Source organism: Erinaceus europaeus, chromosome 11, assembly GCF_950295315.1.
Source record: "Erinaceus europaeus chromosome 11, mEriEur2.1, whole genome shotgun sequence".
Lineage (NCBI taxonomy): Eukaryota > Metazoa > Chordata > Mammalia > Eulipotyphla > Erinaceidae > Erinaceus > Erinaceus europaeus.
Genome location: NC_080172.1, coordinates 48,715,627 through 48,738,834, shown reverse-complemented (window position 1 = coordinate 48,738,834; position 23,208 = coordinate 48,715,627). Strand labels below are relative to the sequence as shown.

The window sequence follows — 23,208 nt, the reverse complement described above, 5'->3', positions numbered from 1 at the left end:
CAGCCCAAAACAGTGAAACCCTGGTAATGAGAAAAACAAGAATAAATGTGTCCTGGAGAGCCCCAAGGTGGCCCACACAGTTGAGCACACACATTATGATGACCAAAGACCCGGGTTCAAGCTCCTGTTTCCCACCTGCACGTGTGTGTGTGTGGGGGGGGAACTTCATAAGCAGTGAAGCAGGGGTGCATGTCTCTCTCTCTCCTTATCTACCCCTCCCACTCAGTTTCTCTCTCTCTCTCTGTCTCTCTCTCTTTCTCCTATCAAGTGGAATAAATACCCAAAAACTAGAAGAAGAGGAGGAGCAGAAATATGAGGAGAAATAGACATCCCAGGACCCATGAGGTGTCCCCCTGGAGCTCCTCACCTCCCGACAGCTTTGAGTCTGATTCTCTATAGTTTTCTCTTGTGGCTAAGCTCTGAGACAAATCAGGAAGCCTGGTCTTCCTTCCCTCCTCCAGTCCCTAGAACTGGCTGAGGCATCCAAGCATTCCAAATCTGGAACTTTGGAATGAGAGAAGTTCCAAGACCTCTGAGAGCCACAGAGTCCCGCATCGCCTGGAGACCAGCCAACACTGAGTCTTAGGGGGGGTCCCAGCATGAAGCACTCTATACAGCCCTCCAGGGTGAAGGGGACCAGTGGGACGCGGGCCCTGGTCCGCAGCATGGCGGGCTTTGCCCTGGGTTTGTTCCTGGCTGTGGCCTATGGACTCCTGGAGCTGCTGGTCGAAGGGCAAAGCCCTTGGGGCTGTCTGGCAGGCACCCTAGCCTTGGCAGCCTTCCTGGGTCTGGGCATGGGCTTCTCACGCCAGGTTCGCGCCACTGTGCTCCTGCTGCTGCCCCAAGCCTTCTCCAGTAAGCAGGGTGGGGCGTGGGGTGTCAAGAGGGGTCCACAGGGTGCTCCCTAGCTCTGACCCTGCCTCCCCTAGAGCAGGGCCGCACTCTGCTCCTGGTGGCAGCTTTCGGGCTGGTGCTGCAGGGGCCATGTGCCAACACCCTGCGCAACTTCACCCGGGCCAGCGAGGCCGTGGCCTGCGGGGCGGAGCTGGCACTGAACCAGACAGCAGAGGTGCTGGAGCGTGCCAGGCAGCCCCTCATCAGTAAGCCCCCTTAGCCCTTGCTCCCTAGCCCACTTGGGGAAGAGGCTACTACAAGGGCAAGGGTAAGACTCAGTGCTGCAGGGAAAGCCCCACAGTGCCCTGCCTTGTCCAGGCGCTCTCAATAAGATCAAAGCCATCGCCCAGAAGACTAAGGAGGTGGCCGACCGCGTGCGCAAGTTCTTCCGTTCCATCATGGACAGCGTGAAGCACGTGGGTGAGCACACCTGCCTCCTGGAGCCTGAAAATATTTTGCATGACCATTATACTGTCTCCCCTACCCTGGTTCCTTTCTTTCTTTCTTTCTTCCTTTCTTTCTTCCTTCCTTTCTTTCTTTCTTTCTTTCTTTCTTTCTTTCTTTCTCTCTTTCTTTCTTTTTCCTTCCTTCCCGGAGGGCTATCAAAATCTCACCCAGTCTGTTCCCCCTAACCCCTATCCAGGATTTGGCGGGGGGTGGGGGGGCACTAATGTAGCCCAGCCAGGACCCCAGGCACAGGTCTCTCTGGCTCTGGAGTCCCCTCTCACCTACCCAACCAGAAGATGTTGCCCACTGAGCCATGAGTACCAGCCCTGCATACATCCACCTCCCAGCCAGGGCCTTGCGGAACGTGTGGTACTGGCTCCTGCACATTGGTGATGTGTGCAATTCGGAGCTGGGCAACCCGTATTCTAAGTGCACACGACTCTTTGACAACGCCAAGGATGACTGCATGCGGATTGTCCCCCAAGCCTACCACCTGTGCTATGTGCTCATGCCCTTCAAGCTGGTGCTCTGCAGCCTGGCCAGTGGTGAGGGCCAAGGGCCAGTGGGGGGATGCCTATGATGAATATGGGGCCAACAAGATGCTGGACCAAGGTTGGGGAAACGGCTCCACTGGTGGAACATAGGACTTTCATACCTGAGGCTCCTGGTTTGATTCCTAGTACCAGATGTGCTCTGGCATATCTCTCTCTCTCTCTTGATTTTCCTCCACATTTTTTCCCCTGAGACTTCATGCCTGTATAGTTCCACTTATCAGGTGCCAGATAGTGACACACTTGGCTAATCACACACATTACAGTCTTCAAGGACCTGAGTTCAAGCCCACAGTAGGGGAAGCCTCATGAGCCATGAAGCAGTGCTACAAATGTCTGTCTCTTTCCCTTTCTCTCTCTCTCTTTTAATTTTACTATCTATCTATTTATTTATTGGATAAAGACAGCCAGAAATAAGGAGGAAGAGGGAGGTACAGAGGGAGAGAAACACAGAGACACCTGCAGCACTGCTTCACCAATCGCAAAGCTTTCCTCCTGAAGGTGGGGCAGCGGGCTTGAACTTGGGTCCTTGAGCATTATAACATGTACACTCAACCAGGTGCACCACCACCCAGCCCCTCTCTTTGCCTCTCTCTCTTTTTTAATTTCTTTATTGGGGGGGGTTAATTTTTTTTTTTGGCCTCCAGGAACAGGATTATTGCTGGGACTTGGTGCCTACACTACTAATCCACCACTCATAGAGGCTATTTTTTTTCCCTTTTGTTGCCCTTGTTGTTTTATCGTTGTGGTTGTTATTATTATTGTTGTTATTGATGTCATTGTTGGATAGGACCAAAATAAATGGAGAGAGGAGGGGAAGACAGAGAGAGAAAGACAGACACCTGCAGACTTGCTTCACCGCCTGTGAAGCAACTCCCCTGCAAGTGGGGAGCTGGGGGCTCGAACTGGGATCCTTACACCAGCCCTTGCGCTTTGCACCATGTGCACTTAACCCCCTGCACTACTACCCGACTCCTGGGGGATTAATGTTTTACAGTCAACAGTAAATACAATAGTTTGTACATGCATAACATTTCTCAGTTTTCCACATAACAATACAACCTCCACTAGGTCCTCTGTCATCCTGTTCCAGGACCTGTACTCCCCCCTGACCCACACCAAAGTCTTTTACTTTGGTGCAATATCTTTCACTCTCTATTTCCCCCTTACCCCTTAATTCTGTCTCAATTTTTTGAAAAAGTCACCTCTCCTGGAAGACTTTTTTTTCCCTCCAGGATTATTCCTGGGGCTCAGTGCCTGCACTATGAATCCACCGCTCCTGGAAACCATTTTTCCCATTTTTTGCCCTTGTTGTTACCCTTGTGTTGTCATTATTATTATTGTCATTGCTGTTGTTGTTGTTGTTGGATAGGACAGGGAGAAATCGAGAGATGCAGGGAGAGAAAAAGGGGGAGAGAAAGATAGATACCCCCATTTTTAAAAAAGATTTTTAATACTTAAAAAATTTTTTTAGTTAAAAATGGGGGAGGAGGGCCCTGTAAGAACAAGCTCAGAGGAGGTCAGCCCTTGGCTGACGCCCCTGACATGCAGCCCCTGGTCTCAGTGGTGCAGGTGTTCTGCGTGATCCCCAAGTACATCCAGCCCTTCCTAAAGATGACCATCGGTACCCGTGAGTACACCCTCCCACCCTGCTCCAAAGCCGGGGCTGTGGTGGTCCTGGCTGGGCAGACAGGGGTGGTTTACCCCCCATCCAGCCCCCACTGACCAGCCCCGCCCACTGCCCTGTCCCACCAGCGGTGATGAAGCTCATTAACCGGGTGCGTCAAGAGTTCGAGTTCAACGTGACAGCCACCCACCATTTCTCTGTGGACCTCAATGCCTCACGGAGCCTGGCTCAGGTGGCGCTGGACTTGCGTGAAGCAGTGGCCATGAAGATGCACTGGGTCCAAGAGGCTCTCACCCTGATGGGCTACACCACCCCACTGCTGCTTATGATCCTCTACCTCCAGTGAGCCACTGGGGTCTTGGGGGGTGCCCTACTGGCCAGTGGGGTGCTAAGGGCCTGACCTGCACCCTCAGGGCCCTGTTTTATCGCTACTGCTACCTAAACTGGGACAACTTCGACAACGTGTACATCACTAACCGCTTCCTGCGCATGGAGGCTGTGCGCACCAGGGCAGGCCTGCCCACCGTGCTGCCTCTCAGCGCCCATGAGGCCCGCTGCTATGTGAGGCCAGGTAAGGCACACCTGCTGGGCACAAGGAGAGGCTCAGAAGACAGGACCCAGAGGCCTTGGGGCACCCTGGGTCAGGAAGTCAGGAGGCAACACCCCTTGCCTCCCCAGGGATGGGGGGACAATAAGAACAGCTAGTGCTCTTTGAGGGCACCCAAAGGCCAGGCCCCAGGAAATACTAAGCAGGGGGCAGGGGTAGATAGCATAATGGTTATGCAAACAGACTGTCATGCCTGAGGCTTCGAAGTCCCAGGTTCAATCCCCTGCACCACTGTAAACCAGAGCTGATCTGGTAAAAAAAAAGAAAAAAAAAAAGAAATACTGTTGAATGTAAAACATTAGTTTCCCAATAAAGAAAAAAAAAGAAAGAAAGGAAGAAAGAAAGAAAGGAAGAAAGAAAGAAAGAAAGAAAGAAAGAAAGAAAGAAAGAAAAGAAATACTAAGCAGGGAGGAGCCTACAAGTTTGGCTGGGAAGACTGGCAGCCTGCAGAGTGGAGGAGGGGGTGTCAATGCACTGCAGAGGACCGGCTACAGCCTAAGGTTGGGAGTGGGAGACACGACTTGAGTGTCTCTCACTGATAGCCCCACCTCTGGATATGCATTCCCTGCCTCACCCCAAGTCTCCAGAGCTACCAGGGCTCCTAGATGAGCAAGCAAGCTCCTCCTCTTGTTGCTGGAGGGTGCCTCTCCCAGAGCCTGAGTCTGGACCCCACACACCCCTCCCTCCAGGCTCCATCTTCCTCTCCCGCTGGGAGCATTTCTTATACATCCTGGCCACGGTGACCTTCATCCGGCACCTGGTGCTGGCACTGCTGCTGGTCTTCCTGGACTATGCTGTCTTCTGGGTACTGGACCTGGCACGGTACCACCTGCAGGGGGAGGTGGTAGCCCGCAGTAAGTCTATACATCTGCCCTGCGCACCAGGTCTTGCCCCCAGTCTTCCCAGCCACCCCACCCCCAGCTCTCTCCTATCCTCAGCCCTGTCCCCATGGCACTATGCTCAGTAGTCCTGATGTTATCCCTTTCCACACTGTCCCCTGCCTGGAATGGCTGAACTCACAGAGCTGCAACCCCTCTCAACTCCAGAATAACCATGGTGATTGCCCCTCTGGGCAATCCTGAGGGAGTGAATGACCCCATATGCCAGCTTTAGAATGTAATTCTAATCTGTGTATCAGAGGTGCAAAAAAGGAAAAGGGAACTCGGTTGACTGGGGAGATAGGTTTGTATTCCTGAGGTTACAAGTTCAAGCCCCAGCACCAATAGAAGCCTGAGCTGAGCAGTGTTCTCTCACTCTCAGAAAAATAAATGACACCACGGGCTGGGTGGTGGCACACCTGGTTTAACGCATGTATTACAATGCGCAGGGACCTGGGATCCAGCCCTCGGTCCTCACCTGCAGGGGGGAGGTTTCACAAATGGTGAAGCAGGGCTGCAGGTGTCTGTCTCTCTCCCTCTCTATCACCCCCTTCCTCTTGATTTCTGTCTCTATCCAATAAATAAAGATAATAATAAGTAAAAATAAATAAATGTCCCCAGAGATAATGCAGTGGATAAAGCATTGGACCCTCAAGGTGGGGTCCTGAGTTTGATTTTTTTTTTAATTTATTTATTAATGAGAAAGATAGGAGAGAGAGAGAAAGAACCAGACATCACTCTGGTACATGTGCTGCCGGGGACTGAACTCAGAACCTCATGCTTGAGAGTCCAGTGCTTTAGCCACTGCGCAACCTCCTGGACCACCTGAGTTTGATTTCTGGCACTACATGTGCCAGCGATACTTTGGTTCTCTCTCATAATTTTTTCCCCCCAGAGCACTGCTCAGCTCTGATTTATGATGGTGCTGGGAATTGAACCTATATGAGCTCAGAGCCTAAGGCAAGGAAACTGTCTCCCCAGCAAAATAATAATAACAATAACAATAAGGCAAGTGCACATAGTACAAAGCACAAGGACTGGCACAAGGACCCACAAGGTTCGAGCCACCGGGTCCCCACCTGCAGGAGAGTTGCTTCACAAGCAGTGAAGCAGGTCTGCAGGTGTCTATCTTTCTCTCTCCTCTAACTTCCCCTCCTCTCTCAATTTCTCTCTGTCCTATCCAAAAAAAAATGGCCACAGGAGCTGTGGATTCATAGTACAGGCACCAAGCCCCAGCGATAACCCTGGAGGCAAAAAAGAAAGAAAGAAAGGAAAAGAAAATGTAAAATCAGCACCTCCCCCAACTATGAGCACTTAGTCCAGTACCCACTACACAGAGCTCAGCAAGTGCTGTTAATTACTTCTGGGGCCTGAGGGGACAGCATATGTAAAAAAGTTATGTAAAGGCTAAACACACGGACAGGCCCAAGGATCCCGGTTCGAGCCCCCAGCTCCTCACCTGCAGGGGAGTCACTTCACAGGCAGTGAAGCAGGTCTGCAGGTGTCTGTCTTTCTCTCCCCCTCTGTCTTCCCTTCCTCTCTCCATTTCTCTCTGTTCTATCCAACAACGACGACATCAACAACAACAATAATAACTACAACAATCAAACAAGGGCAACAAAAGGGAATAAATAAATATATATATTTTTAAAGTTATGTAAAAAAATGTTCATTCCTGAGGCTAGTTCAGTTCCCCAGCACCACCATAAGCTAGAGCAAAGCAGTGTTCTAGTTAAAATAATGATATTAAAAAAAAAAAAATCAATCAGGGAGTCAGGCTGTAGCACAGCAGGTTAAGCGCAGGTGGCGCAAAGCACAAGGACCGGCATGAGGATCCCGGTTCGAGCCCTGACTCCCCACCTGCAGGGGAGTCGCTTCACAAGCGGCGAAGCAGGTCTGCAGGTGTCTTTTTCTCCCCCTCTCTGCCTTCCCCACCTCTCTCCATTTCTCTCTGTCGTATCCAACAACTACGACAACAATAATAACTACAACGATAAAACTACAAGGGCAACAAAAGGGAATAAATAAATAAAATAAATATTTTTTTTAAAAAATCATTCCTTCTGGGTGGTGGAGGAAGTAGGGGATGGATTCAACCACATGAAGGTCCCCGCAGATCAAGGCCCTGTGACAGGCCTGGGTTGCCAGAGCTGAAGACCCCGCCTGTAGAGGGCGCCCTCCCCTTCACGATGTTCGGCCCTGCATTGGCCCTCACAGAGTCTCCGTGCCAGGCCCCGTGCTGGTGTCCATCACAGTGGAAGGAGCCGGCTACACCGGCAGAATCTACCGAGACCTGGTGTCGGCCTTCAGTGTCTTGCAGCAGGGCAACGTGAGCGTCCTGTCCAGTCGCTGTCGCCTGCGGCCCTCAGAGCCCAATGCCTTGGGCTATGCGCTCATTGGTAAGGGGTATAGGGCATCCCGCGCGGGCATGGTTCCCCATTGAGGCGCCACACTGATAACCCGCTATGCCCCAGGTGCCATGTACGGCCTGTGTCTGTCTGTCACCCTTCTGGGCAGCTACGTCAGCCGGCTGCGGAGGGTCATATGTGCCTCCTACTACCCCGCCCGCGAGCAGGTGAGGCCCCAGAGTCCCTACCCACCCAGGGGTGTTCAGCTTCAGGCTGGCTGGCTTTAGGGGTACTTAGAACCCTTCAACACCCCAGCCTCCTCTCTTACCAAAGCGAATCACCTGGGCTGGAGGTCTCTGGACCCCAAGTGGGAGAAAGTATGCCACTTAAGCAGGGCTTCAAAACCATGCTCAGGGCAAGGCGACCTTGGGAGGGAGCACAGTGTTTAGAGTGCTGGGATATGTATTTATTGATAGAGATAGCCAGAAATCAAGAGGGAAGGGGTGATTGAGAGGCTGGGGAAACAGCGTACTGGTTATGCAAAAGACTTTCATGCTTGAGGCTCCAAAGTCCCAGGCTCTGGAGTCAGGCAGTAGCACAGTGGGTTAAGCTCAGGTGGCGCAAAGCACAAGGCCAGTTCGAGCCCCTGGATCCCCACCTGCAGGGGAGTCACTTCACAAGTGGTGAAGGAGGTCTGCAGGTGTCTATCTTTCTCTCCCACTCTCTGTCTTCCCCTCCTCTCTCCATTTCTCTCTGTCCTATCCAACAATGACATCAATAACAACAATAACTACAATGATAAAACAACAAGGGCAACAAAAGGGAATAAATAAATATATTTCAAAAAGTCTCAAGTTCAATCCCGAGCCCCACCATAAGCCAGAGCTGAGCAGTGTTCTTTCATTAAAAATAAGCAAATAGGGAGTCGGATAGTAGCACAGCAGGTTAAACGCAGGTGGCACAAAGCACAAGGACTGGCTTAAGGATCCCGGTTGGAGCCCCCAGCTCCCCACCTGGAGGGGAGTCACTTCACAGGTGGTGAAACAGGTCTACAGGTTCTATCTTTTTTCTCCCCCTCTCTGTCTTCCCCTCCTCTCTCCATTTCTCTCTGTCCTATCCAACAACAATGACATCAATAACTACAACAATAAAACAACAAGGGAAAGAAAAGGGAATAAATAAATATTTTTTAAAATAAATAAGTAAATAAAATATTTTTTAAAAAAGAAAGAAAGAAAATGGGGGGCCAGATGGTGGCACAGTGGGTTAAGTGCACATGGCGCAAAGCAAAGGCCCAGCATAAGGACCCCGGTTCAAGCCCCCGGCTCCCCACCTGTAGGGCAGTCACTTCAAAGGCTGTGCAGCAGGTCTGCAGGTGTCTATCTTTCTCTCTCCCCTCTCTGTCTTCCCTTCCTCTCTCGATTTCTCTCTGTCCTATCCAACAATAAGGCCAGCAATAACAACAATAACGATAAACAACAAGGGCAAAAAAAGGAAAAAATAGCCTCCAGAAGATCTTTACATCAGACAAGAGTTTAATAACCAAAATATATAAAGAGCTTGCCAAACTCAACCACAAGACAACAAATGAAAAAAAATTTTTTTTAATTAAAAAAAAAAAAGGAAAGAAAACAAATGACCCCATCCAAAAATGGGGAGAGGTCATGGACAGAATATTCACCACAGAAGTGATCCAAAAGGCTGAGAAACACATGAAAAAAATGCTCTAAGTCTTTGGTTGTCAGAGAAATGCAAATAAAGACAACAATGAGAGACCACTTCACTCCTGTGAGAATGTCATACATCAGAAAAGGTAACAGCAGCAAATGCTAGAAAGGCTGTGGGGTCAAAGGAACCCTCCTACACTGCTGGTGAGAATGTCAATTGGTCCAACCTCTGTGGAGAACAGTCTGGAGAACTCTCACAAGGCTAGAAATGGACCTACCCTATGATCCTGCAATTCCTCTCCTGGGGATATATACTAAGGAACCCAACACATTCATCCAAAAAGATCTGTGTACACATATGTTCTTGGCAGCACAATTTGTAATAGCCAAAACCTGGAAGCAACCCATGTGTCCAACAACAGATGAGTGGCTGAGCAAGTTGTGGTTTATATACACAATGGAATACTACTCAGCTATTAAAAACGGTGACTTCACTGTTTTCAGCCTATCTTGGATGGAGCTTAAAGAAATCATGTTAAGTGAAATAAGCCAGAAACAGAAGGATGAATATGGGATGATCTCACTCTCAGGCAGAAGTTGAAAAACAAGATCAGAAGAGAAAACACAAGTCGAACCTGAACTGGAATTGGTGTATTGCACCAAAGTAAAAGACTCTGGGGTGGGTGGGTGGGGAGAATACAGGTCCATGAAGGATGACAGAGGACCTAGTGGGGGTTGTATTTTTATATGGAAAACTGGGAAATGTTATCCATGTACAAACTATTGTATTTACTGTTGAATGTAAAACATTAATTCCCCAATAAAGAAATTAAAAAAAAAAAGCCTCCAGGAGCAGTGGATCCATAGTGCAGGAATTGAGCCCCAGCAATAACCCTGGAGGCAAAAAAGAAAAAAAAAAAAAAGGAAGAAAAGAAAATGGAGATTGAAAAAAAAAAAAAAAGAAAAAAGAAAATGGAGATTGATTTAAAAAGAGAAAGGGGGAGAGACAGAAAGACAGAGAGACACCTGCAACACTGCTTCACCACTTGCAAAGCTTTCCCCCTGCAGGTGAGGACTAGAGGCTCGAACTTGGGTCCTTATGCATTGTAACATGTGCACTCAACCAGGTATGCTACCACTCAGCCTCTGAGGTCCTAAGTTCTATCCCTGACATTGCATGTGCCAGAGTGATATTCTGATTCTCACTCTCTCTTTTTTAAATTATTTAATTTATTTATTTGGATAGAGACAGCCAGAAATTGAGAGGAGGGGGGAGACAGAGAGGGAGAGAGACAGAGAGACACCTGTAGCCCTGCTTCACCACTTGTGAAACGTTACTCCTGCAGGTGGAGACTAGGGGCTTGAACCTGGGTCTTTATGCTTGGTACCATGTGTGCTCAACCAGGTGTGCCACCACCTGGCCCCTGATTCTTTTTCCTCTTCTATCATTAATAAATAAATATTTTAATAAATATTTTAATTTGCTCATATAGTACATGCCCAGTCCCCTCCTGCAGTGGGAGAAGCTTCATGAGCAGTGAAGCAGTGCTACACCTGTCTCTCTCTCTTTCTCTCTCAGTTGTACTATATTTCATATTTAGTTATTTATTTTGGATAGAGATAAAGAGAAATTGAGAGGGGGAGGGGAAAATAAGAGGAAGAAAGAGATACCTGAAGCACTGTTTCACCACTTGTGAAGCTTTCCTCCTGCAGGTGGGGACTAGGGGCGTGAACCTGAGTCTTTGTGCACTGTAAAGCATATGCTCAATCAGGTGTGCCAACACTCAGCCCCTCAGTTGTACTACCAAATGAAACAAATAAAATGAAGAAAAGTGAGAGAAGTGAGAACATTAAAAAAAAAAAAAAAAAGTCTGGCTGTAGCGCAGCTGGTTAGGCGCACGTGGTGCAAAGTACGAGGACAGCTCAAGGACCAGTGTAAGGATCCCGGTTCTAGCGCTCCCCACCTGCAGGGGGGTCGCTTCACAAGCAGTGAAACAGGTCTGCAGGTGTCTATCTTTCTCTCCTCCCTCTCTGTCTTCCCCTCCTCTCTCCATTTCTCTCTGTCCTATCCAACATTGACATCAATAACAACAACAATAACTACAACAATAAAAAGGGCAACAAAAAGGAATAAACAAATATTTTTTTAAAAAATTTAAAAAAGGAAGTAGTTGGGCGGTAGCGCAGCAGGTTAAGTGTAGGTGACGCAAAGCGCAAGGACCAGTGTATGGATCCCGGTTCGAGCCCCCAGCTCCCCACCTGCAGGGGAGTCGCTTCACAGGTGGTGAAATAGGTCTGCAGGTGTCTTTCTTTTTTTTTTCCTCTCTGTCTTCCCCTTCTCTCTCCATTTCTTTTTTTTTCTTTTCTTTTTAAATATTTATTTATTCCCTTTTGTTGCCCTTGTTGTTTTATTGTTGTAGCTATTATTGTTGTTGTCGTTGTTAGATAGGACAGAGAGAAATGGAGAGAGGAGGGGAAGACAGAGAGGAGGAGAGAAAGATAGACACCTGAAGACCTGCTTCACCGCCTGTGAAGCGACTCCCCTGCAGGTGGGGAGCCGGGGTTCGAACCGGGATCCTTATGCCGGTCCTTGTGCTTTGCACCACCTGCACTTAACCCGCTGTGCTACAGCCCGACTCCCTCCTCTCTCCATTTCTTTCTGTCCTATCCAACAACAATGATATAACAACAATAATAACTGCAACAATAAAAAAGGGCAACAGAAGGGAATAAATAAATATATATTTAAAAAAAGGAAAAATATGGGTGGTTGGGGTTTCTGCTGGTATGTTGAGGTGTGAATGGGGATTTTTTAAAAAACTGTATATCTTCGTTTTTATTATTTTTATTTTTTAAATTTAATTTATTTATTTTATGCCTTGTAACATGTGCGCTCAACCAGGTGCATCACCACCTGTCCCCTAATTTATTTATAAAATTAAAATATCAACAAAACCATAGACTAAGAGGGGTAAAATTCCACACATTTCCCACCACCAGAGTTTCATATCCCCATCCTGTCCACTGGAAGTTTTCCTATTCTTTATCTCTCTGGGAGTATGGACCCAGGATCATTATGGGTGTAGATGGTGGAAGATCTGCTTCTATAATTGCTTCTCTGCTGGACATGGACACTGGCAGGGTGATCCATGTTCCCAGCCTGTTTCTGTCTTTCCCTAGTACATTGGTGAGGTCGTTGGCCCAGCGGAGTCAGGTTGGCATCATGGTAGCATCTGCAACTTGATGTTTGAAAAAGCTTCTTTTTTAAAAAAAAAATTATTTATCATTGCACAGAGACAAAGAAATTAAGAGGAGAAGGGAAAGATAGAGAAGGAGAGAGACAGAAAGACACCTGCAGCCCTGTTTCACCATTTGTGAAGCTTGCCCCCTGCAGGTGGGGACCGGGGGCTCAAACCTGGATCCTTATACATTGTAATGTGTGTGCTTTAACCAGGTACACCACTGCCTGGCCCCTGCGAATGGAGACTTGACACTCACTCAACACAAATCATTTACTGAGCACCTGTTTGCTGGTGTGGGGGTGAGGTGAAAGACACAGCCTAGAGCTTTCCATCTCTGAATAGGTGAGCCAGACCCATAATAGGACATTGCAGTTGTGGGGGGCCGGGAAGTGGCGCATCTGGTTGAACTGAGCACATGTTACAATGTGTAAGGACCCACGTTCCAGACCCCGGTCCCCACTTGCAGGGGGAAAGCTTTGAGAGTGGTGAAGCAGAGCTGCTGGTGTCTCTATCTCTCTCCTTCTCTATCACCCCCTTCCCTCTCGATTTCTGACTGTCTCTACCCAATAAATAAATAAACAAACAAACAAACAAACAAATAAATAAATAAATAAATTGGGGCCGGATGGTGGCACACCTGGTTGAGTGCATGTGTTACAACGCACAAGGACCCAGGTTCAAGCCCCTGGTCCCCACCTGTAGGGGGAAAGCGTCATGAGTGGTGAAGCAGTGCTGCAGGTGTCTCTCTGACTTTCTACCTTTCTTTTTTTTCAATATTTATTTATTTATTTATTCCCTTTTGTTGTCCTTGTTTTATTGTTGTAGTTCTTGTTGTTGTTACTGATGTCGTTGTTGGATAGGACAGAGAGAAATGGAGAGAGGAGGGAAAGACAGAGAGGGGGAGAGAAAGACACCTGCAGACCTGCTTCACCGCCTGTGAAGCGACTCCCCTACAGGTGGGGAGCAAGGGGCTTGAACCGGGATACCTTCCACCAGTCCTTGCGCTTTGCACCACGTGCGCTTAACCTGCTGCACCACCGCCTGACTCCCGACTTTCTCCCTTTCTGCCTTTCCCCTTCCTTCTCAATTTCTGGCTGTCTCTGTCCAATAAATAAAACGATTAAAGAAAGTCTTAGAAAAGTTTAAAAAATAATAAATTAATTAAAATAATAATAATAAAGACATCGCAGTTGAAAGTTTTTCCGGGGTTCTGCAAAATAGCTCACTTGGATAGTGGGCAGCTTTGCCAAGTGTGTGACCCAAGGCTCAAGCCTGGCTCCTACTGCATTGAAGGAAGCTTCTATGTTGTGGTCTATTTAACTCTCCCTTTGCCTGTAGTTCTAGGAAAAAAAAGGCAGTGGACAGTCAGTGGAGGAGATGGATGCTGGGATCTTTGGGACTAGGCCTGTCAGAAAAGAGGAAGGCTGGGTTGAGCTTGCAGGGGCACAGGGACTGGTACAGAGGGCCCCCATCACCTCCTCCTTCCACCAGCAGGAGAGGATCACTTACCTCTACAATGTCCTTCTGAGCCGCCGGACCCACCTGCTGGCTACCCTGCATCGAGCAGTGCAGCGACGGGCAGCCGACCAGGCCCCCATGAGTGTCCTCCAGGCACTGGCCAGCCGGTGAATTCCTGAGTTTGTAGGGGTGGGGTGAGAGGAGCAAAGGAAGAACCTAGGATCAAAATAGATTTGTCTGCCCTAAGTATCAGGAGATTTTGGTTGTTAAGAGAGTGCTCGCTTTGTGCTGTTCAGAGGTAAGGAGTCTGGTGGGGGGACAGGGTGTTGGGATTCACGGGAGAGAGGACAGGCAGAGGGTGCTGCTGCGACAGAGACAGAGTAGAGAAAGAGGTGAGACTGGGAGACTTGGGCTGTTAGGAGGGAGCTGGGCTGCTGACAGTGAACCTGGGGCCATTCTTCAGGTGCTCGTGCCTGGTCCCATTCCTTAGCCACTCTTGGCTGCACCAGGCCAACTGCCTAGGCTGTGGGCAGCAGCTGAATAAAGAGGACATGGAGAGCTTAGTGTCCTGCAGCACCCCAGGCTGCCGAGGTGAGAGCCTAGGGGCCACTTCTCCTACTACAACTTCTCATCACATAATCCATATGCAAGTGGCACTGCAGCCTCATCTTGCCAGCTTGATGGGGGTGAGGGTGGGGGCTAGACATGAAGCCAGGAGCACAGTGATTGAGACCACATTCAAATTCCAGGCCTTCCCCTTTGGCCTCCCCCAGGTCTCTTCTGCTCCACCTGCTTCCGCCTGCTGGACAACACCTGCTCCGTGTGCTCAGCTCCCCTCTCCTTCCAGGGAGACGTGGACCTGGAGCAGTGAGTCTCCCAGGCAGGTGGGGAAGGGACAGTGGGAGCAGTCCCTCTCTGGGACCTGAACTAGGTGGCTTCTCCAGGGACTCCAGTGATGAGGAGGGACCCCTGCTGTGGCGGGCTGCAAGACAGTCCCCTGAGCAGGAGTGGCTACTGGGAAGCCCCTCGAGGACACTCCTGCAGACTGGGCCTAACTGGCCCCTCCCCCACCAGTCCACCTCGGAGTCCAGGTGAGGAGGTGGTACCTGGGAGGCCTGAGCCACTGTGACAGCTGGAGATAGAGATGAGGTGGGAAGAGGGGACGTGGGTTTGCCAGGAACCTGCTCTGTGCCAGCACTCCTGCCCGGGGCACTGCTGACGGGTGGGGGAGTGACAGTGACAGGACAACAGCAGCCTGTGGCCAGCATGAGGGACACAGTGACAGAGCTAGGGTGCTTTTTCTTTCTTTTTTTTCCCCCCTTTTGTTGCCCTTGTTGTTCATTATTGTTGTTGGATAGGACAGAGAGAAACCGAGAAATGATGCAAAGACAGAGAGGGGGAGAGAAAGATAGACACCTGCAGACCTGCTACACCACCTGTGAAGCAACCCCCACCCCCTGCAGGTGGGGAACTGGGGGCTGGAACTGGAATCCTTACGGGTTCTTACGCTTTGCGCCATGTGCACTAACCTTCTGAGCTACGGTCCAGCCCCCTTTAATTTTATTATTATTTTTATTATTTTTTAAAAAATATTTATTTATTTATGTATTTATTCCCTTTTGTTGTCCTTGTTGTTTTATTGTTGTAGTTATTATTACTGATGTCGTTGTTGGATAGGACAGAGAGAAATGGAGAGAGGAGGGGAAGACAGAGAGGGGGAGAGAAAGACAGACACCTGCAAACCTGCTTCACCGCCTGTGAAGCGACTTCCCTGCAAGTGGGGAGCCGGGTCTTGAACCAGGATCCTTAAGCTGGTCCTTGTGCTTGGTGCCACATGCACTTAACCCGCTGCGCTACCGCCCGACTCCCTTATTATTATTTTTTAAAGGTTATGGGGCCAGGTGGTGGGTGGCACACACTTGCAGACCTGCTTCACCACTTGTGAAGTGAGCACCCTGCAGGTGGGAAGCTGGGGCTCCAACCAGATCTTTACACCCCAGTCCTTGCGCTTTGTGCCATGGGCACTCAACCCGCTGTGCTACTGCCCAGCCACTGGTGATTTTTCTTTTAAAATTTATTAGAGAGAAAACCAGAGGCATGGTCCGGGAGTTGGCACAAGGGATAAAGCATTGGACTTTCAAGCATGAGGTCCTGAGCTTGATCCCCGGCAACACATGTACCAGAGTGATGTCTGGTTCTTCCTCTCTCTCCTCCTATCCCTCTCATTAATAAATAAGTAAATAAATATATTGAAAGAGAAAGGGGAGTCAGGCATTAGTGCAGCAGGTTAAGTGCAGGTGGTGCAAAGGGCAAGGACCGGCATAAGGATCCCAGTTTCAGCCTCTGGCTGCCCACCTGCAGGGGAGTCGCTTCACAGGCAGTGAAGCAGGTCTGCAGGTGTCTGTCTTTCTCTCCCCCTCTCTGTCTTCCCCTCCTCTCTCCATTTCTCTCTGTCCTAGCCAACAATAATGACATCAGTAACAACAACAATTACTACAACAATAAAAAAAACCAAGGGCAACAAAAGGGAATAAATAAGTGAATATAAAAAATAAAATTTATAAAAAAGGAAAAAAAGAAAGCCGGAACATCACTCTAGCACCTGTGATGCTGAGGACCTAACTCAGGACCACATGTTCCAGAGCTTTTCATATTGTATTTATCTATTTTATTTTATTTCTTTATTGGGGGATTAATGGTTTACTGTCAACAGTAAAATACAATAGTTTGTACATGCATATATTCTTCTTCTTATTTTTTCCCTTATGAGATAGAAGGAGGAGAGAGTGGTCTAGGAGGTGATGTGGTGGATAAAGCACTGGATTTTCAAGCATGAGGGTCCCAAATTCAATCCCCAGCAGCACATCTACCAGCGTGATGTCTGGTTCTTCCCTATCTTCTATCTCTCTTATTAATAAATAAATCTTAAAAAGAAGAAGGAGAGAGAACCAGAGCATCACTCAAACTCATGCCAGGAATGGAACTCAGGACCTCACACTTGAGAGTTCAATGCTTTATACAGTTATTCTTTTAAAAATATTTAATTAATTAATTTAGGATGTATTTGGATAGAGAGAGAAATTGAGAGGGAAAGAAGAGATAAAGGAGAAAGACACCTGTAGCTCTGCTTCACTACTCATCAAGTGTTACCTTTACAGATGGAAACTAGGGGCTTGAACCTGAATCTTTGTGCATTGTAATGTGCGTGTGCAACCAGGTTTGACTTGCATAGTTGTCTTCCCCTACACACACTCCCATCCCTCCCCCCACTTCCCCCCACAAAGCCTGGAGGAGCCAGGCCTTGGTGCCTCAGGGCCAGAGGTTGCACCCAGCCAGTCTTCCCCACCCCCACAGGCTCTGCCCAGGCCCAGCCCCTCCGCCCTCTCACCCCACCCAGCCCTGCCAGGGGAGAATAAATGCTTGTGTGGATTTTAAAAGGAAAGAGGAGGGACATTTGGCCTCCTTATACTGTTATTCTTTTATTATTATTCATTTATTTATGAGATAGAGGGGGAGAGAGAGAGAGAGAGAGAAGCAGAGCATCACTGTGGCATATGTGATGCCAGGAATTGAACCCAGGACCTAATACTTGCTAGTCCAATGTTTTATACAGTTTTTCTTTTTCTTTTAAAAGAAACTTTTAAAAATTTTTCCCCTTTTGTTGTCCTTGTTGTTTATCATCGTTGTTGTTATTATTGTTTTTGTCACTGCTGTCCTTATTGTTGGATAGGACAGAGAGAAATGGAGAGAGGAGGGGAAGACAGAGAGGGAAGAGAGAAAGACAGACACCTGCAGACCTGTTTTTTCATTGTGTGCTTAGCCCGCTGTGCCACCACCCGGCTCCCAGTTTTTCTTTTATTATTGTTCACTTATTTATAAAATAGGAGAGCACCACTCTAGCACATGTGATGCCAGTGATTAAATCCAGGACCTCATGCTTAAGAATCCAATGCTTCATAGTTATTCTTTTATTATTATAATTCATTTATTTATGAGATAGGAAGAGAGAGACAACCAGAGCTTCACTCTGGTACATGAAATGCTGGGGATTGACCTTGGGACTTCATGCTCAAGAGTTCAGTGCCTTATCCACTTTACCATCTCCCAAGCCAAGGGACTGTTTTAGTAAAGCTTTCAAAGTGAGGTCAGGTGGGTTAGGAGCAACCTGCAGGACTGAGGAGGGGAGGGCAGCATTCCGGGAGTGGGGGGAGGCCAGTGTTTGGAGAATGCAAGCTATTCTGGAGGGGGGGTAGCCTGCGGGTAGGGTAGGTGTCTGGGTGGAGCCCTCCTCGGAGGAGCCCTCTGGAGAATGTGGGAGATAAGATTGGGAGTCCAGATGGGGGTGGGCAGGCTGAGCTGGCTTGTCAGCTTGAGATCTCAGGTCAGAAAGTGATGCTCATACTTGTCTCTTAGGACAATAAGCTAAGAGGGCAGGAGTGAGAGACCCCGGGGGCCAGAGAGCAGGCTTCTTAGCTCACAGAGAGTGAGGTCTGAGAATGACTTGAATTTGACACAGGATCCCAGGCATTACAGGGACAGGTCTCAGGGAGAGAAATGGTCTGGTTAAGACCACTGAGGTCTTTGTAGGGCATTCAGCTAGAAGTGCCTGGGGATAGTTAGAAAGGGCAGAGGTGTGGTCTGGGAAGGGGGTACAGTGTATAAAGCACTGGACTTTCAAGCATAAGGTCCTGAGTTCAATCCCAGCAGCACATGTACCAGAGTGATCTCTGGTTCTTTTTCTCTCCTCCTTTCTCATTAATAAATAAAAAAAGAAAGAAAAAGAACAGGCAAAGGGACAATCTGAGGGGTGGTACAGTGGGCTAAGGGTTGGACTCTGAAGCATGAGGTCCTGAGTTCCAATCCCTGCCATCCCATGTGCTAGAGTATTGCTCTAGTGTTTTCTTTCTCATATATATATATATATATTAGGCCAGGGGACCAAGAGATAGCTCTCACAGAAAAATTAGAACCTGAATTTGAACCTCCAGGCATCATGTGGGAGCACCATGTATTAATAAGCTCCATGAGCAGTGGAATAATGCTGTGGTGTTTCTCTACCTGAATTTAAAAGAAAACAAATTTTGTTCATCACATCAGTAGCATAGGAAGCACACAGGCCTGAAACCATAAAATAATAACAATAATATAGAAAGGGGGTAGGGCTCTGTCCTGACATGTATGGGGGGTGTTGCATTTCTTTTTCTCTTTTTTAAAGATTAATTATTTTATTTTAAAGATTAATTATGAGGGAGAGTGGGGGGGGGGGAGGCAAACCCATAGAGTATCACTCTGGCACATGTGATGCTAGGAACCAAACTCCAGGACTCATGCTTGAGAGTCCAATGCTTTATCCACTGCACTACCTCTTGGGCCTCTTGGTGGTGGTGGTGGTGGTGGGGTTGTTGACTTGCTTGGGAGCTAGAAGAGAGAAGATGGACTGCAAAGGAGCAGAACAAGAGAGAAGGGGACAGGGACAGACCCTGAGGGTCTCAGTCATACACCTGGGAGGGGAGAGATACCAAGGTCAGCCCACCAAGGACAGCAAGGGCTTACAGGCACCTCCAGCAGGACAGGGCATGAAGGATCACACCTGTTTGATGCCAGGGGGTTGATAGAATGTTTAGGGGCATCACTTTTCATGGTACATGGCTTGAGGGGTGGCTGTTAGATAAGACTCAGAGGAAGAAACAGGGTGAATCGCTGCTGTAAAAGGTTTGGTCATCCTAGCAGACATAGGGTGTAAGAGTGGTGGTGGGGTGCAGTGGATAAAGCACTGGTCAAGCATGTTCAATCCCCATTAGCACATGTACCAGAGTGATGTCTGATTCTCTCTCTCTTCTTTTCTTGTATCTTTCTCATGAATAAATAAAATCTTTAAAAAGTTAAAAAAAAAAAAAAAGGGAGCCAGGTGGTAGCACAGCGGGTTAAATGCATGTGGCACGAAGTGCAAGGACTGGCGTAAGGAGATCCCGGTTCAAGCCCCCGGCTCCCACCTGCAGGGGAGTCGCTTCACAGTTCTGCAGGTGTCTATCTTTCTCTCTCCCTCTCTGTCTTCTCCTCCTCTCTCCATTTCTCTCTGTCCTATCTAACAATGACGACATCAATAACAACAACAGTAACTACAATAAAAAAAAAGGGGGCAACAAAAGGGTAAATAAATAAAGATAAAAAAAAAAGTGAGCTTCCTCCAAAAAAAAAGTGAGAGCTTCCTAAAAAAAAAAGTGAGAGCTTCCTCCAATGTGGTGGAGGCTGGACTCAAACCTTGGACATGCACATGGCAAAGCAGCATCCAAGTGAGCTATTTTTCTGGTCCAGAGTTTGATCATTCTGTAAGGACCAGGAGAGCTCACCTTGGAGAACATCTGCTTTGCCATGTGCTCAACCCAGGTTTCATCCTGACACCCACTGCATTGAAGTATTTATGCTTTGATTTATTCCTCTCTGAAAAAGTCAGCCAAGTGTGGAATCTCAGTAAAGTTCAAAAAAGAAAAACTGGGGAGTCGAGTGGTAGCGCAGCGGGTTAAGCACAGTTGGCGCAAAGCACAAGGACTGGCAGAAAGATCCCGGTTCAAGCCCCCGGCCCCCCACCTGCAGGGAAGTCGCTTCACAAGCGGTGAAGTAGTTCTGCAGGTGTCTGTCTTTCTCTCCCCGTTTCCCCTCCTCTCTTCATTTCTTTCTGTCCTATCCAACAACATTGACAGCAATAATAACAATAATAACTATAACAATAAAACAAGGGCAACAAAAGGGAATAAATAAATATTTAAAAATCTTAAAAAACAACTGATGATTCTTTTTTAAAAAATATATAGATTGCGCACCCAAGTAAAAGACTCTGGGGTGGGTGGGGAGAATACTGATCCAAGAAGGATTCAGAGGACCTAGTGGGGGTTGTATTGTTATATGGGAAACTGGGGAATGGTATGCATGTACAAACCATTGTACTTACTGTTGAATGTAAAACATTAATTCCCCAATTAAAAAAAAAATCGAAAAAAATATAGGGACAGATTGCGTGTTCCAGGAGGTGGCACAATGGATAAAGCATTGGACTCTCAAATATGAGGTTCTAAGTTCAATCCCCCAACAGCACATGTACCAGAGTGATATCTGGTTCTTTCTCTCTCCTCCTGTCTCATGAATAAATAAAATCTTTAAAAAAAAAAAAAGTATAGACTGCTAGGCTGAGGAGATAGCTCATCAATTTATACAATAAGACTTCTATGCATGAGGGGCCAACGTCCCAGGTTCAACTCGCAGTACCATCATCATCCAGATCTGAGCAGTGGTCTCATTAAAATAATCATAGTGAAACTGCTACAAATTTAAAAAGGGGGCCAGGTGGTGGTGCTTCTTGTTGAATGCACATGTTACAGTGTGCAAGGACTTCACAAGTGGTGAAGCAGGGCTGCAGGTATCTTTCTGTCTCTCTCCCTACCTCCCCCTTCCCTCTCAATTTCTGGCTGTCTCTATGCAATAAAGATAATCAAAAAAATTTTTTCTTTTTAATAAAACAATTTTTAAAAGGGAGCTTGATGGTGAGGAGGTTAGGAACTCCACACAGAAGGCTTTCTGGACTCTGGGCTAGCAAGAGTTGAGCAAGGCAGAGAGCAGAGCACAGGAGGCCAGAGGGATGCGGGTAATATGGGGTCCAGGACCAGGTGGCCAGGTGACCTTGAGGCAGAGCGGGCTAGCCTGGGGCAGCAGGGGAGAGAGCGTGCTTAGCAGAGCCAGCTCCAGCACTGTGCCCTGCTTTTCTCTGGGGAGGAGGAGGAGACAGGCCAGGCAGGCAGCGTGGAGGGGGCTGGGAGTGGAGCAAAGGTTTCTGGGGGTGGGTGGCGGAGGCTGAAATACCTGCCTTGGGGAGTGTGCTAGCAGGCAGGCAGGGAAGGCAAGACAAGAGTTCCAGGTAGTGCTAAGGGCCCCTGATGTTGAAAAGCAAAGCCAGTGAGGACTGAGCCCCGGGTGCTGGAATATGCCATTTTGGGGGTCAAGTGTGACAACTTACTCTAGGCAGGTCAGAGCTAGAGAAGATAGGGGAGAAAATTTGGGGTGTTGGGGTGGGGGAATTTGCGTAATGGTTGTGTGAAGAGACTTTGATGTCTGAAGCTCTAGTGTCTCAGGTTCAATCCCTCACACCACCATAAGCCAGAGCTAAGCAGTGCTCTGGTAAAATAAAAGAGAGAATTGGGGTGTTTGAGGTGCCTGGTCTTAGGGAAGGGGCTGAGACTCCAGACAACGAAGGTGTTCCAGCGGAGGCAGGGGCAGAGGGCCACTGCTTGGGAAGAATTCTGGAGTGTTCTGCGTGGCCATGCTTGAAGGGGGCTGCGTGTGAGCAGAGGGGACTGCTATGAGGATAAGGGAGGTCAGAAGACCCTCTCCAGGAGGAGACTGCTAGGTTACACACTGCAATCTGGGCTGAGCACCACTGCCCCATAAGTTGGAGCAAGGCTTGCCTCCACTCGGGAGCACACATTCTAGGTGGCAGGGGTGGGCAGGCCCTGGTTGAAGGGAATAGAGCTCACTTCCTGAGGTTCCTGGGGGCTTGCAGCTTGAGCTTTGGAGTTTCTTTTTCTTCTTTTTTGAGTGGTATTTATTTATATATTTATTCCCTTTTGTTGCCCTTGTTTTATTGTTGTTGTTATTGATGTCGTCGTTGGATAGGACAGAGAAAAATGGAGGAGGGGAGGGGAAGACAGGGGGGAAGAGAAAGACAGACACCTGCAGACCTGCTTCACCGCCTGTGAAGTGACTCCCCTGCAGGTGGGGAGCCGGAGGCTAGAACCGGGATCCTTAAGCCGGTCCTTGTGCTTGGCGCCACGTGCGCTTAACCTGCTGCGCTACCGCTCAACTCTCCCTTTTTCTTCTTTTTAATCCAGGGTCTTTTGTGGGCCAATTACCACCACTAAGAGGGAGGGCTCCCTGGGCTCAAGTTTTCATTCTTGTCATTTTTTTTCAGAGGGGAGAGAGGAAGGGACAGACAGAAGAGGCCTCCAGTGCTGTTTTACTATCTGCGCCTTACCATGGTGCCCACATATGGTACCAGGCCTTGACCTGGGGCCTCACATATGGTAAAGTGTGTGTTCTTCTGGGGGAGCCATCCCTGGTCTGTGGGCAGGTTTTACTACCAAGTTGACTATGCCTTCTGCCCCTACGAGGTGTGACCTTGGTCAAGTCAATGCTCCAAATCATTAGCTACTTACCACGATGAGCACAACTCTTCAGGTGCTTAGGAGGAGCTGCAACCCAAACAGTGTGGGTCAGGCCCCCTCTTCTCCTCATAGTGACCTGGATGATGACCTGGAGACCGCAGAGGAGGGAGCAGTCACCCCCAGCTGAGACCAGTTATCAGTTTTCTAACATCCCTCATCATCTCAGCAAATCTTTGACTCCACCACCACACCAGTTTCAGAACCCCAAGTCCCTGCCTCCCATCACCCTCTCCTGCTGACCCACATACTCACCCCCAAATAAAGGAACCAAAGGTGG

The 23,208-nt window shown here is 48.4% G+C and overlaps 2 protein-coding genes across 2 annotated transcripts in view; one reads left to right on the top strand and one right to left on the bottom strand.

Moving 5' to 3' along the window:
* DCST1 (DC-STAMP domain containing 1) overlaps nt 1-479 on the bottom strand; it is a 34,722-nt gene extending 34,243 nt beyond the window's left edge. The window contains exon 1 of the mRNA XM_060202357.1: nt 368-479. The gene's annotated coding sequence lies outside the window, so the exon portion shown is untranslated. The remainder of the gene's footprint in view (nt 1-367) is intronic.
* Nucleotides 480-592: 113 nt separating this feature from the next.
* Nucleotides 593-23,202, top strand: DCST2 (DC-STAMP domain containing 2). Its single transcript, XM_007525407.2, has 15 exons — nt 593-855; nt 930-1,100; nt 1,213-1,314; nt 1,689-1,886; nt 3,457-3,522; nt 3,648-3,861; nt 3,933-4,090; nt 4,816-4,980; nt 7,236-7,403; nt 7,479-7,579; nt 13,756-13,886; nt 14,183-14,310; nt 14,493-14,586; nt 14,664-14,810; nt 23,004-23,202. Exons 1-15 carry the CDS (start codon nt 600-602, stop codon nt 23,056-23,058), a joined length of 2,154 nt encoding a protein of 717 aa, XP_007525469.2. The 5' UTR covers nt 593-599; the 3' UTR covers nt 23,059-23,202.
* The last annotated feature ends 6 nt before the right edge of the window (nt 23,203-23,208 follow it).